This window comes from Arachis hypogaea, chromosome 20 (genome assembly GCF_003086295.3).
Source record: "Arachis hypogaea cultivar Tifrunner chromosome 20, arahy.Tifrunner.gnm2.J5K5, whole genome shotgun sequence".
NCBI lineage: Eukaryota > Viridiplantae > Streptophyta > Magnoliopsida > Fabales > Fabaceae > Arachis > Arachis hypogaea.
In genome coordinates this window covers 142182128-142198092 of record NC_092055.1, presented here as the reverse complement: position 1 = coordinate 142198092, position 15965 = coordinate 142182128, and the positions used below count along the sequence as shown (strand labels likewise).

The 15965-nt window shown below is 29.3% G+C and overlaps 2 protein-coding genes across 2 annotated transcripts; both read right to left on the bottom strand.

Moving 5' to 3' along the window:
- Window positions 1-1086: 1086 nt before the first annotated feature.
- Window positions 1087-8466, bottom strand: LOC112782288 (phosphatidylinositol 4-phosphate 5-kinase 4-like). Its single transcript, XM_029296471.2, has 8 exons — window positions 7608-8466; window positions 6296-7070; window positions 5421-5588; window positions 5174-5339; window positions 4021-4137; window positions 3749-3942; window positions 2715-2918; window positions 1087-1842 (listed from the first exon to the last, which is right to left on the bottom strand). Exons 1-8 carry the CDS (start codon window positions 8071-8073, stop codon window positions 1554-1556), a joined length of 2379 nt encoding a protein of 792 aa, XP_029152304.1. The 5' UTR covers window positions 8074-8466; the 3' UTR covers window positions 1087-1553.
- Window positions 8467-12376: 3910 nt separating this feature from the next.
- On the bottom strand, window positions 12377-14418 carry LOC112784871 (NADPH:quinone oxidoreductase). The gene is made up of 3 exons (XM_025828205.2): window positions 14148-14418; window positions 13887-14078; window positions 12377-12793 (listed from the first exon to the last, which is right to left on the bottom strand). Exons 1-3 carry the CDS (start codon window positions 14263-14265, stop codon window positions 12492-12494), a joined length of 612 nt encoding a protein of 203 aa, XP_025683990.1. The 5' UTR covers window positions 14266-14418; the 3' UTR covers window positions 12377-12491.
- Between the last annotated feature and the right edge of the window lie 1547 nt (window positions 14419-15965).

The window sequence follows — 15965 nt, the reverse complement described above, 5'->3', positions numbered from 1 at the left end:
TGGATAAAATGATGATCAAATCATGTAACATATAACTGATTGATGACATAGATTTCTGCTTATTACTACCTTAATCATCACCTATATAACTAAACTATGGGAAAATGATGGCACTAACCTAAACCACAAACTTCGACAATTATAGGATTAAAAACTATATTTTTTTTTCCTTAAAAGGAAACAATATTTAACAACTACTAATCCCAGATTTTTTATAGGACTGAAAACTTAGTTAACTTTCTTTTTCTTTTTCTTCTCTCTCTCTTTTCAAGGTCTTCATGATTAAATGAACCCCTCCAAGAGACGTTAAAACAACGTTGTCATCCATAATTTATTGTCCTTTTTGTTTATGGAATACAGCAAGCTAACAATAATAACGAAGGAAAATTTTCAAGTGTACCGTCATATCGGTGTTTCAGTTATTTTTAATCGTTGATCTTAATTATAAAAAATATATATAATATATATAATTAAGATCAACGGTTAAAACTCACTGATACATCGGTACACGGTATACTTGAAAATCTTCCAATAACGAAATCCATTATGTATTTCTTCATATGAGTCTATGAGATATTGAGAAAGGGGACCACTAGCCACTAAGTTTTGATTTCTCTTTATTTAAATAAGTTTTTACTCTTCTCATAAAATATATATATTTTTATATATCTTGTTATTCAATAAAATTTAAAAAATCATCTATTTTAGTATTCATTATTAATTTATTTTGCTAAGTAATGATGTGACAAATTAAATATTAACATAATATTTTTTGCCACATCAACATTTTATTTTTTATCACGTTAGATTGAGTAAATAAATTTTAATTAATCTTCCTTAAAATGACTTTAACTATTTATCACAATAAGAAAGGATTTCCAAGTTCCAACTCCTTAATTCAAGGACAACTCATATATTCATCATCAAAACATTTTCATAGAGAGAACGCTTTCAATTATGTATTTATGTATTTTTTTTTTTACAGAAATTATCTCACCTTTTTTTTTGGGACGGTAAACATTGTTAGATACCACCCTACAAGCTTAGAAATAACTTTTTTCAAATAAAAAATAAAACACAAAAAGATCACAAAAATTACATGCAATGGCTTTGCACACGAAAACCTGATAATGTAATTCACTAATTCACAACCCTTAGTCCCTTCTCATATGTTTTTGCACATTTTTTTTGCTCTGTCGAAATTCCCAAAAGGCCTTAAAAATATTTCTATTTTTTTTTACTATCTTTTTGGGCCTTTTTGTTGTCATACTATTTACAATTGGAAAGGCATCACAACACCCTGACCAAAAAAAAAAGAAGAAAAGGCATCACAACATTATTGGTCTACCCTATACAACATACATCTTTTGTGACTACAAAAATGAACAAATTTAAGAAAATACATGTATAGTGCTTAGGCAAACGACAAACCCTTAAACGGAGCTCAAATTCGTGACAGATTAATCCCTGATCGTAAAAAACCTAAGAAAATACATATGTGTGAATCACTCACTAATAAGATGAATGTTTTTGCATCAAAATTACACTCTTAATTACAATGTATCTTCCACAAAAATTCTGAAAATGAAATCACGAAAGCGTTTGGAGTATAAGTTTGGATCAACCGCAGATATTGAAGTTGGATCATATTGAAATGATTTATATGCATGTTCAAGCCTTTTATTAATGTCATATTCTTGTAATATATCTATGATACCAAAGAAGATGACAATCTCATAAAACTCCCCGGTTGGTTCTCCCACCAACTCAAGGGAATCTGTGCTGCTTCTTCGCGCCGTCGTTTCGGCTCGTGCCGACATATTTATACCAAGATGAATCGGCCTAGAACAATAAACATAGTACAAATCAAATGTTTTTCAAGAAATTTAACTAAGGAGGAACATAAATTAGATGAGAGAACCAAAGTATGTTGTAATGCCAAACCAATATATCGTGTAAGCCTACTATCATTTGTTCAAATCCAAAAGGAGAAAAAATAGTGAAAATATCAAATATAAAAGTGCCAATTTGAGAGATTAAATCTTAAAGTGGTCACTGAAATTGATGTCATATATTAATTTAGTTATTGAAATTCCAATTGCGTTATTATCATCATGAAAATTGATTTCTGGATAACATATTGATCCTTGACTCATTTTCGATAATGACTCTGCAAAAAGAGTGATGAGCTAGCATTCTAATATCACGCTAAACACTAGTGAACCGTCAATATTTGTATTTGGCGCCCAATGAAAGATGTCATGCCATTTAGATGCCCAGATATATCAAAATGACGCTGCATCAATTTTTATTGGGCACCAAAAACAAACGACATCATTTTACTAGTATCCAACCTGGCATTCATATGTTAGCTTATCATTTCATTTGCTGAGTCATTGTCGAAAGAAGGAGGCTAAAGGACTACAAATCAATTTTCAGGGACGATAATAATGCATTTAGAATTTTAGAAACTAAAAAGCGATTTAAAACATGAATTTTAAGGACCACTTTAGTGATTTAATCTACTCTCAGAAATAATAAATTAACGATTTCTTGAAAATTAAACTCTCATTTAATTTTAAATGAGTTGAATTGAACCAAAAAAAACTCCATTTTGCTATAGTTCTTTAAATGGGTTAAGGAAATAATTATAAAGATCTTTATAAATTGAAGTTATATATTATAATTGAGCATATATATATATATATACACACCGGTTAGGATCTTCATTTAGATTATCATTGTGAAGAGCAGATAGGCGAAGGGCATCATTGTCAAAGTGAGGAGTTGGGGTGAGAGCTCTTGATGAAGGTGTGACACTGCCATCACTTGTTGTTTCCCTAAAGTGAAGACCAACCAGCATACTATAATCCATGATTCTTTCTTGTTCTAAGAACTCACAATCCTTATCCACTTGCCTGTATCAGTTATATTTAAGATTTATTAGAAATATTAATATATTATTAACTCATTTATCAATATTTTGTACTTCAAATGTTAAGTCAATATATATAAGCCACATTTTAATAAAAAAAATAAAAATAAGGCTTAAATGGTTGCATATAATGATATAAAATATGTGAGTGTTTTTCTTTGGTATTTGCAAAATATATATATTTTTTTTATTTTTGTATTGTTACGAGTATTTCTCTGTTAAGACGACAGCAGTTTGTTCAAAACATAAATTATTATAAATAAAAAAAGAAAAGAACAAATTATTATAAACAACAACAACAAAAAAAGAAAAAGTTTAATTATTCTGTTGGTTTCTATAATTTAATCAAATTTGTAATTAAGTTTTTTTATATATTTTTTCTAATTAGATATCTACATTGCTTTTAGTTTTATAATTAAGTCATTTTTAGTGTAAAAAATTAGAATTAACTGAATATATTTTTGTAAATTAAAGATATTCATAATTAAAAATCTAATTAGATCTTTTAACTACATGTATTTTGATAGAAATATTATATTAATTTGAACGTTTTTAACAAAAAAAAATCTAATTACAAAATTAAAAATAATATAAGAACTCAATTAAAAAATATAAAAATTTAATAAAAAATTTAATAAAACTATAGAAATATTATATTAATTTAAACGTTTTTAACAAAAAGAAATCTAATTACAAAATTAAAAATAATATAAGAACTCAATTAAAAAAAATATAAAAATCTAATAAAAATTTAATAAAATTATAGATAAATAGAATAATTAAACTGAACAAAAAAGAAGATATAAATTTCACCTGCAAAATTCTTGGAAGTAAGATTTTTGTAGGCGAAATATAAAATTGAGGTCAAGATCCTTAAGAATTGTTGTTGGGTCAATTTCTTGCTCAGATTTATCAGTTGTACGGCCAAAGGTTGAACCTTTTAAGTCAAATCGGCGATGAATGGCATAATCAGAACAAAATAGGTTTCCCATTATGACAAATCGAACCTACAATTTGTAAAATTAAATTAATAATAAAAGCTAATACATCAAAGTGAAAGTTTCTACGCACCTTAGTGTTGTTACCTTCTTATGTCCTGTTCCAGTTAGTTTAACACAATGAAGCCCATAAAACTTTGTGATTAGAGTGTTCTCAAAACCCCTCACATGTTTATAATAAGCCGGTAGCATTCTAAGAAAAACCTACAATATCATGGAAAACAAAACTAAATTTTGGATTCAAAATTAATATATGAATTATGTTCTGATTAAAGAGTTGTCAATTTGATTCCTAAAATTTAAATGATATTATTGTCATTTTTGAAATTAAACTTTGAACAACCTATGATGCATAGACACTGATACGGACACGGAACATGACACGGAACACGCATACATATAAAATATAAAGTATTTTTTAGATAAATCGTAATGATATTTTGATATTTTATTGATATTAAAATATAAATTAAAATTTTTAATTATTTTTAATGTTTTATTTTAATTATATCAAGTATTTAAAATATTTTTTTGGCTTAATAAATAATATATACTATATCTAAATTTATTTTAAAAATATATGTTAAGAATAAGACAGGACACGCTGACACGTGATGGTATTTAAATGTGTCCAGGTGTGTCCGGAGAATAATTTTTTACTTTTTATTAAGACACGGTCGGACACAGCAGACACGCGTGTCGGACGAGTGTCGGTGAGTATCGTGTCCAAAATGTGTCCGACACGCAGACACGATAACTCAACGAAGTGTCTGTGCTTCATAGTGAGCAACATAGTTATCTTTCGACTTCTTTTTGACAGCGACTCAATAAATAGAGTGATGAGCTAGCACTCTCTTATCACATTGGACAATGATAAAATAATGTCGTTTGTTTCGGCACCCAATCAAAACAAAAACGATGTTATTTTTGTAAAATAGTTCCGCGCACATTTTGATTGGGTATTTTTACTTCGGTTGAGCGCCAAAAGCAAATAATGTCATTTTACCATTGTTCAATATGGTAAAAACTGTGCTAGCTCATCACTCTATTTACTAAGTCACGGCTAAAAAATAATCGAGAGACCACTGTATTACCAAAACTCAATCTAGAGGACGATAATAATTCAACTGAGACTTCAGGAACCAAATCGATAAACGTCGTGAATATCAAGAACTACTAATAAAAATTTAGTCGTCAAAATTGAATAAACCAAAAATAAAAAATTTATAATAGAACTCACTTTTACTTCTGCTTTTTTCATTGTCTTGATCATATAGCGATCATCATTAGTTAAGTAAAAGAAACTTCCACTTTTTCCGGGAGAAGAGAGCTCCCTAAGAGCATCATTCCCACAAATTGATATCATGTAATCAGCAGGATCAACTCTGAACAATTTTCTCAAAGCCCTGCAAATGTAACAAAATAGTTACTATAAAATTATATATTTATCTCTAAAATTTAAAGTATTAGATAAAATTGATATATACCTGAAAACTACAGGACAATAATCTTTCCATCTAAATTCACAAGATGAATGAGGTGGTGTGTGCTTAGATCCTTTTGGTGGAAATTTAGTCCATACTTTTTCTTTGGGATCAAATGCAGAAGACTTCAAATCAAGTGATGCACTTGGAGCATGTTTTCCAACAGAATGCCTATGCTATGGCACAAGAAATTAATAATTTTGCCGTGAAAAAAATAAAAATAAAAATATTAATTATGTTATATGTACATAAAACATTTGTTGTTATATTATATCAACCACTTTTCTAAAATATACCGTAAAAGATAATAATAATATGTATATATAAAAAATTAATCATCAAATTAATTATTTATAAAAAATATATATTGAAGTATAAAATACTAAAATTTTAAAAATCGAATCGGTCATTCGATTAAACCAACAGAATTAGAAATTTAAAAATTTAGGATTAAAATGAATATAATAAAATAATATATTAATGTATAATATACATAATTTTTTAGAAAAAAAATAAATTTTTATATTTTATTGTTTTAAACTAGTTAACTATTAAAAAATTATATAGATTTGATTTTTTATTTATTTTGTGGCATTTTTTGTTACTAATTGATTTCTGCTTGAACCGAACTGAATTTTTAACTGGTTTTTAATTAACCCGATTGATCCGGTTGATTCAATCCGATTCTTAGAATCATGCTAAATACATACCAAAAGTATATAAAATATGACTAATTTTTACTGATTTAAAAGAAAATTTATAATATACACTTAGCATTTTTAGAAAAATATTTAATTGAAGCTAAATTGTTGCACTAGAAGCAAGTATGAGATGAAAATTAAATAAAGATAACAAGAAGTATATATGATTATTAATACCTGATACCTAACTGAAGGTTCAACATGAGTTCATAGTTTTTGTGACCTTTGGATATGGTTTCACCTTGTCTTGTAGTTGCATTAATTCTCAACAAAGGTGATGATGATTTACGCCAACTAGGAAGAGAAGAGTGATCACTTAAAGCATCAAATCCAAACTCTGATTTTCTACCACCATCATCACATTCTTCAAAGCTACAATTATCAAACCTTGCATCCATTGACATCCACCTTGGCCTCAAACCCTTATTATTATTACATTTATATTCTTCTTCAAACCCACCCAAATTCAATGCTTTTTGTGAAGGGTAAATTGAAACCTCTTCACAAACACGAATCTCACACTTACTACTTGATAATGCTTCATATAACATTTCACGTGGATCCAATTCAATCTTTGGTCCATCATCATTTGGATGATAAGTCCCACTTTGTTCCTTAGGATCCTTGCTCCATATTCCGACGTAGATTCCGCCGTCGCCCGCGAATCTATACGTACCGTTCCCTTTAGGGAAACCATCTTCCCAACACCCTTCATAACTATCGCCGTTGTTGAATGTCATTGTTCCTTCTTCACTAAACAATCCATTCTTCCATTGCCCATCATAAAAGTTCCCATTTTTCCAATGGTACTTTCCATAACCATGTTTCAGTCCCTTCTTCCATTCGCCGTCGTAAGAATCCCCGTTGGAATAGCTCTCGCTTCCATTCCCATGCCGGAAATCCATCACCCAAGAACCCTTATAGGTATCTCCATTTGAAGCTACATAAGTACCTGAAATTAACGAGATCAGAGATAAATAAGAGAGAGAATTAATCATATTAAAGAGAGTTAAGAAAAAATTAATTTCATAAGAAGAGGAATTACAAAGAGAAAATGATCCTATTCGTATTTATATCAGAATAAACAACGAAAAATGCACTCGAATAATTTTACTGTTAGTAAAAATGTCCTCAAATTTTGTTATCGACAAAATGTCTTTAAATTATTTAAAAACATAACAAAAATGTATATATGCAAACCGAAATGTTCTACATTAATAAAAAAGAGTGATGTGATTCTATGTTCTATGTGGCAAGTGAAATTTTGACGTAGCTAGTGAATCACATCACGTTTTTTCTTTAGATATTTTTGACACTTTTTTTAAATTATTTGAATTTATTTATGTGAATAAACAAAATTCGAAAACATTTTTGTCAGCATCAACATCATTTTAGTCCATTTTTAGCAATTTATCTTTTATATTATATCACACTAACTAATAAAACTATTCTAATTGAGCCTCGAACACACTTTTATTCATTACAGTACCTTCTCCATCCATGAAACTGCACTTGAAATCGCCGTCGTATCTGGCGCCATTAGGCCAACTAAACCTCCCTTGTCCCATGATGTTACCTTTGCACCATTCACCAACATACATGCACCCATCTGTCCATAAGTATTTGCCATAGCCATGGGGGAGCTGGTCGAGCCGATCGCCGGTATACATGTCACCATTGGGGAGGATCTTGTCAACATGGCAAACCTCTGACGATGTAGAACTAATATGATCACTATCGTCGTCGTTGTTGTCATCGTCATGGTGGTGGTGGTGGTCCTCATCGTCTGCATGGGCCACGCTTTTCGGTCCAAAAATAATGTTCCCTCTCTTCTTTTTTGAACTCGTAGTTTTTCGAACTGTTGCTTCCCATGTCTTCACAATATCATTAAACTCTTTGCTCATTCGCTTAAAGGTATCCACTTTGAATGAACACATTTTTCTACTATTCACCATTACCTTTTTTTTAGCGACGGATTCAGAAAATTTTAGTAACCAGACTACGGATAAAATATATATGCGTATAAAAAGAAATTACATATTTTTTTTTTTTTGCTACAAACCCATAAAGGAGGAAACCTTAAAGAAAATGAAATGATAATTACCCTCTCAATTCCTTTTGATCCCTATGTGGTTTTGTAGAAGGGATTCTTGTGTTTAGATTTTCTAAGAAACAATGGTGTAACAAAAGGCTAATTAGTTGGAAACAATAATCACTATCTTCTTTTTTCATTGTTTTTGTGCAAGATTCTTTTTTATTATTATTTATTGTTTTGAACTTCCTTTTCTTTTGTTTTTTTTTTTCTTCCCTCTTTTTTGTTTGTTTTTGTGTCTTCAGTTGGGATTGAATCATAGGAATTCAATCCACGGTTCTGTGGTTCCGATTTCTGCTCCTAAATGTAATAGAAGATCAAACAGCTGGAAGAAAGAGGGAAAAAATGGTAGTGATGAGGATGTGTTTCATTCCATATTTGGCATATGAGATATTGGGAATAGTTATGGTCTAATTTTGGTGTTTTTTAATCCAATTTTTTGTTTTCTTACTTCCATTATGATAAGTTTTTATTGTTAATTAACTACGATTTTGGCTTGGCTAGATTGAAGTAGGTTAAAATAATATAAAATAAGAATAATATTAATTAACTTGAATTAGATAAGTAGTTAGTTCTTTTGTTAAAGTAGGTGTTAAAAATTTGAATCTTATTTTTATATATACAGTAACATATATTCTTATTAAACAAAATTAAAATATGTACAAATTTAGCTTTTAAATACCAAATTATAAAATTATGTGAGAAAAGAAAATTATAATAAAATGTATACTTTTAATTATTAAAAACAAAAGAATAATTAAAAAAAGAGTCTTATTACATATTTAAATATTGTTATCATTAAAGTTTAAATAAGTTGGGTCAAATTCAACAAAAATCGCTCAGAGATATGCGCATAAAATTACACATTTTTTTTCTTTTCGTGAAAAAATAGCACCAAAGTTTTTTAACTATGACACAGATATTTCTTAACTTTGACACAGTAATTTTTTAATTTTAACACTAAAATTTTTCAAAATTCTGGACTTAATATACTATAGTTTATTTTTTTGCTTCTTTTTATTCTTTTTTTTTTCGTGCATAATTTCTATGTTTTTATTTATAAAGTTTCGTATTTTTCTTCAAAAAAATTTTGTGTTTATTGTAAAGAGAATAAACCAAAAAGTGAAACAAAAAATTGCATAATTTTTTTTTGTTTTTATTCTTCTTAGACGATAAAACATTAAGAAACACGTGAGTGTGAAATAAAAATAACTATGAAAATAAGAAGAAGGAAGAGGAGGAGTTGTTTAAGAAAAACATATAAAACAAAAAATAGCACTAAAATTTTTTAACCATAACATAAATTTTTTTTATCTTCAATATAAAAAATTCGTAACCGTGACACATAAAATAGAATGTTACAATTTTCTCTTACTTCTTATTCTTTTTCGTTCTTCATGCAAAATTTATGTGTTTTTATTTATAAAGTTATGCGTTTTTTTTTTAAATTTTTGTATTTATTGTTAAAAAAGAATAAACCAAAAAATAAAATAAAAAACGGCATAATTTCTTCCTTTTCTTTGTTTGACTTTTTTATTCTTCTTAAAAGGTAAAATAATAAAAATTATGAGAGCATGAAACAAGAACAACTATGAAAATAAGGAGGAGGAGTTTGGGAGAAATATAAAATAGAAAAATAGTATCGAAATTTCTTATTCGTGATATATGATTTTTTTAATTTTAACATCGAAATTTTTTAAATGTGACACATAAAAACAGAGTACTACAATTTTTTATTATTTTTTGGAAGAATATTAAGATGACAACAACGATGATTTCGAAGAAGAATTACGCAGAAGAAGATGACATAAAACAGAATGCTGCAACTTTTTTTTAGAAAAATATTATATGGTTATCTGAATTTATTATTTTTGACCCGCAGTTAGCTATCAATATTTAAATTAATGGGCTAAAAGTTCGTTATTAGATTACTAGAGTAAAGAAATTAGATTGATGATTACAAGTGATTATCAAAAACAATAAATTTTACTGTCCTATAGTATTTCTCTTTTTCTTATTCTTTTTTAGAGGAAGAAGAAGATGACGACGACGACATTGAAATTAAAAAGAAGAAGAAGAGGAGATGATGATGATGATGATGGTGGTGATAATAATGAAGGAGGAGAAGGAAGAGGAAGAAAAGATGAAGAAAAACAAGGTGATAAAGATGATCATGATGATAATATTAAAAGAGGAGGAGAAAGAAGAATAAACGTATGAAAAAAAATACGTATATAAATTTGACTTAGTTGAATTTAATTAAAATAATTAATTATTTAATATTTTTATAATTAAAAATGAACGCCATTACGATCTGTAATAATTGATATTCTGAAAATCGAACCGGACCAACCGGTTCGACCAGATAAATTGGGAACCAGTCCATTAGCCAATTCGGTTGATGTAAAAAATCGTGTGGCAAAAAATCAATAAAAAATCGGTCAAACCGACAGTTAACCAATGAATCGGTCGATTTTTTAACTGTTTCCAAAGGTTAAATTAAAAAAAAAAAAAAACCCGTATAAAACCTACCCAACTACCCCCTCACTCTTAGAAGAAAACCCTAACTAAATACCCCTCTCTCTCTCCCTCTGAGTTCCAGCGCCGCTACCACCCCTCTGAGTTCTAGCGCTGCCGCCACCAACAACAGCGTCACCTTCTCAGCTTTTCTGTCCTTGTGGTGTCGTCAAGCCCGCTTCTGTCCTCGTCGTCGTTAGCCGCCCCTCTTCTCCTCCTAAATCCCTTCTCCTCGCGTTGCCAGCTGATATGCTCGGAGCTGTTGTTGGCGTCACCGTCTCTGTCCTCACCGTGTCGTCAAGCCACTTCTATCCTTGTCGTCGTCGCCCTCCTTGAACTCGTCTCTATCCTCGTCGTCTTTGCCCCTTTGTCTTCGGTCCCTTTCTCTGTCGAGCTCACGGCGAAGTGCGAACGTTCCTCTCTGCCGCCGTGGACTCTTTGCTGTCTCACTCTGCCGCCGTAGAAAATTATAGAGTTTGATTATGTTACTTTTCCTCTTTCTTGAATTCTTCGGTAGTTCAATATATATTTTTATTTTGTTAATGATAATAATTATGATTTGCTGTTTTTATATTCTAGATTCTGATTGTTAGATAGATTAAATTCTGGTTGTTGTAATTGTAAAAAAAATTTAATTTGATTAACTATTTAATTCTGTTGATTAACAACAAAAAAATATAGTTGTTGCTGTTTTGTTATTTTTTTATTACTTTTGGAATATTTTTGTTAATGGTGGTTGATACTTTGTTAAATTTTTTTAGAATAATTTTGTTGATTTTAAAAAACTAAATTATACATTAATGCCAATAACTACAGCAATTTCTTTTTGAAATAATCTACTTCATAAAAATTTCTAAAAAATTTGAAAGTATATTTTTTTATGGCTAAAGTTTTATTTTGTTAAATGTAATTTATACTATATATAATTTATGTGTTTATTTAGTTGAAAAATTATTAAATTTAAATATTAAAAATTATATATTAATTTTTTATAATTTTATTTTATATTTAATTAAATCGATTAAACTCTGATTAAACCATAATTAGACTATTAAATTGTTGAACCGGTCATTCCACCATTTTATTAATTAGTTCGATTCTCACAAACCTTGATAATAATATTCATACAAGAAAAATTCTTACAAAAGAGTTTAGTTATAAATAACAATTAGGTTCAACAACTTACTAAAAAAAACAATTTTAAAAATAAGTAAAAGAAAAGTATGAGATGGAAGAATCTCTTTTTCCACAATGCAACTTTTCTTTTGCGTTTTTGACTCGAATTAGCAGGGGAAATAATTAACGTAACTTCTGGTTTTCCTTAATACATTTCAAAGAAGGAAAAATTACCACTAAAGACTTAGTAAAAATATGACTTTAAAATAAATAACTTTAATAAAAAATTATTAAAATTTATTATTTTTTAATGTATTTTATAATAAATAATATTAAATAGAATAAATTTAAATTAATTGAATTATTTTTTTTTTTTGTCCCTTAGTATTATGGATTTATTAATTACAACGTCCTTCCTATGTGTACACATTTTAATTGGTTTGTTTTTGGTGGGTTACTAATTAATGACCAGTCTTTTGACCAGAGGGTTGAATCTTATAACAATGGTGGTAGAGCTTGGTTACAAATTCGAATTTAACACAACTAATTTTTCATAATTATTGAAACAGAAATTTAGCAACATCTTAAAAGTGGTAGCAGAATGAAGGAAGTAGGAAGGTACATTAAGCACTCCAAATTTTGTTGAATTCAGGACTTATTGCCTTGAAGTCTCAAAGTCAAATCTTGCAAAGAGAGTAGCACATCCTTAACCCTCTCTCTTGCACTAGAGTCAATCAAGTCTCCGTCGTCGTTGAACTTTACCGGCGGCTGGAAAGCGTTCAAGTAGAACTCCGGCTTGTTGATGAAATGCAGATCGAGGAAGACTCCGATTTGCCGGAGATGGTATTGTGCTCTTCCACCGCCGCCACCTGCCGTTACGACTGCGGCTGCTTTTCCAGCCCACACGTTTGGTGGTCTTGAACCCCAGTCAAGTGCATTCTTCAAGAGAGCTATTAATCAGGAAACATAATTAAAATAAATTAATTAACCTAAATCTGTCATTTAAGCTATTAACGAATATGTTTTTTTTATCTTACATTTCTTTTATTTTATTTTTTTTTTACCAAAGATAGGAGACTCGAACCCGCAACCTCTTAATTGAGTATGAAAAGATTATGCCATTTAAACTATTACTCATTGGCATCTTACATCTCTTTTAGCACTAACTAACTATAACTTTTTAACAATAAGAATATTGATATCTTGACATTCTATTATACATAAATACTTATTTGATAATTGTTTTTTAGTGCATATAAAATACTTTTATATTTTAAAAGAAATTATCTGAAGATTAATTCTATAAAAAAGAGATATTCGTACGCAAAAAATAAAAATAAATATTTAACTTGATTTTAGAAATTAACAAAAAAAAATTATACATTTCGCATAATAGTATCCAACAACCCATCAGAGAATCACGTAATTTTCGGAAGCAAATGATTCATGACGAAATTACCCTCGTGACCATAGCATGCAGCTTCAAGCCTTCAACTAATGCTATTTTGAAGTTAATAAACGAGGATAGAAAAGACTTTGTATAGGTCTATGAATTATAATTCAAATGACATAGTCTTTTTATAATTACCTAAAGATCGTGAATTCAAATCTCTCTTCTTCTAATTTGAAAAAGAAAAGATGTAAGTAAAAAATTTTCATGTAAAATTAATATTTAATAACTTTAAATTTTTAAATAATAATTTAGCCAAATTTATTAAATTATTTAATAATTATCGACTACAACTATTTATGATAAGACGGTACAAGTTGGGGCATCTTCCAATTTCGAATAGAAAAATGATTAGTCAAATGGTGAATTATACGGTAAAGATGTAAGTTTACAGATTTTTCTTTTTATGGGATAAAAGAGAAATTGAAAAAAGTAAGATTCACATTTTGAATAATAATAAAATAATAAAAAATAACTATAAAAAAAATTTATTTTTTTTCTCTATACCATTTTAATCTGTATAATAGAGTGTCTCTAGTCAAATTCATCTATGTCCACAAATTAAATCTGTCTGAAAAGAAAGGGAAACTTACGAGTGACAGAATAGTTATAATCAGGAGAAGCAAAGAAACAGCAATCAGCTTCTAGAATCTTCTGACGGAACTCTTCCACTTCCGGCGGAAACCTTCCGTTCTGTTCAAGATCGGTGTTGAGCATTGGCAGGGACGAAGTGTCTATGAATTCCACGTGGAGCCCTGTGATTTGCTCCTTGCTTAGCTCGATGGCTGCATCAACAAATTCAAAAATCAAAATCTCACGAAAACTGTTAAAATCTCGCGATTACATGAACTTACCGGCACGAAGGAGGCCTCTGTTGAAAGAAGCTTTGCGCAAAGAGCCGCATAGAGCTGCAACTTTAATCACTGCTTTCTCTTCAGACATGGCGCTTCTACCACCAATTATCGAATGCATCAGATCTTATTTCTCACTCTCTATATATAATAATTCAATTCAATTTGACCAGTTTTTTTTTATTTTATATTTTTTGAAAAAAGCATAAGCCAGGTTTCTTCTTTTCTTTTTCGTTTTCCGTTACGTGTGACAGTTTTACTTCGTTATATTATTATGGCTGCTAACTCTAAATAATTTTTTATGTACCAAATCTTAGGTTATATTCATAGTAATTTAAAGTTTTTTTATTTAATTATATAATTTTAGCGGTAATTAAAAAATTTAAAATAATATAATTTTTAATTAAAAATATAAAATAAAATATTTTTATGTTATTTTGTATTAATTTTTTTTTTGATAATTTTATGTTATTTTTTTAAATATTAAAAATATAAAAAAATTCAATTTTTTTTATTTAAAAATTAAAAGGATGAAATTAGATTTTAAATAATTTTTTTTACTATAAATTTTAATTCTTTATACTTTTTGGATAATAACTAACTTAATCGTGGAGTCTTATCATTTTTATCTCGTTTAAAAATTGTTCGTTTAAAAATTGTTCCTAAATGAAAGTTTCCATTTTCCTAAAGATCAACAGAATAATTACCATTGAACATGAGAAAATATGGGGCCAATAAATTTAATGTACAATGTGTACAATAAAAATAAAATAAAAAATTAACATCAAATAATAAATAAATAAAGATTTATAACAGTTACGTACATCCTAAAAACGGCCTTCTTCTTCCTCATTTGATATGACTGTCTTCTTGTCCAGTCTCTTCCTCTCTCACTGATGCCATGCCGCCATAGACACCAGCCGCGATCACCCATAGCTCACACCAACGTGTGCACCACGAACGTCCAGCAGCATCGTCGTCACGCAGTTTGCGTCATTATTACGCAGTCCCGCATCGAGCCAGTCGTGCAGCCCCTCCCTTGCATCGACGGTTTCTCCCTCTCAATGTCGTCAAATCTATAAGGGACACACAAGTGTGTTGTTTTCATACGCCCATCACGCCTCGCAAGATTGTAAATGGAGAGACTCCTTTTGCATATGTTGGGTCCGTCGCACAGTCCAAGACCATCATGGCCGCCGCTGCCTTCAACGACGTCGTCTCCCCCTACATAAATATAGGTCCAAGATCAACGTAGGATAGCACACTAATAATTGTGCAAGCAATTAATTTTAGTCCATGATGCTCCCGTTTTTGTACATACAAACGCAGCCCACTTTAAAAATGCCTTGTCTTGCGCAGCCAACTTGACTTTCTTAGATTTCGCTTCATCAACCAACGGATTTAGATGCTGGATGTTCAATTATAGATGGTTATTTTAATTTTTAATTGGATGATTATTTTGTTTGATTCAGTTTAAGTATATACAATTAACAAATATTAGATGGTCATTTCATTAGGCAGTCGGATGATTATTTTAATAAATATGTAGATGGTTGTTTAATGGCTAGTGAGGGAGCTTCTAACGCGGAGAAGTGGGATGATTGATGAGGATGGGGTAGCAAAAGTTGTGAGAGAGGATATTTGGATAAATTCTATTGGTAAATTAGGATTGAAATGATTAATTTTTTGAAATAACTGTTTGAGTTTCTTTTTTTATTCTTGTATTGGGCCAAATTTAAAATTTATTGTCCCCATTTTTTTATATACACAAATATGTAATTGATATAATATTTTTTTATTGTTGAAATATTTTTAAAGACT

Coding starts and splice junctions, on each gene's coding strand:
- LOC112782288 (XM_029296471.2), bottom strand. CDS start 8,073: ATGGTGAATAGTAGAAAAATGTGTTCATTCAAAGTGGATACCTTTAAG. Junction 5,589..6,295: donor AACCTTCAGTTAGGTATCAG/GTATTAATAATC, acceptor GCCATAGCATAG/GCATTCTGTTGGAAAACATG. Junction 1,843..2,714: donor CTAAATGAAGATCCTAACCG/GTGTGTATATAT, acceptor TTATTGTTCTAG/GCCGATTCATCTTGGTATAA.
- LOC112784871 (XM_025828205.2), bottom strand. CDS start 14,265: ATGCATTCGATAATTGGTGGTAGAAGCGCCATGTCTGAAGAGAAAGCA. Junction 14,079..14,147: donor CAGAGGCCTCCTTCGTGCCG/GTAAGTTCATGT, acceptor TTGTTGATGCAG/CCATCGAGCTAAGCAAGGAG. Junction 12,794..13,886: donor TTATAACTATTCTGTCACTC/GTAAGTTTCCCT, acceptor CCTGATTAATAG/CTCTCTTGAAGAATGCACTT.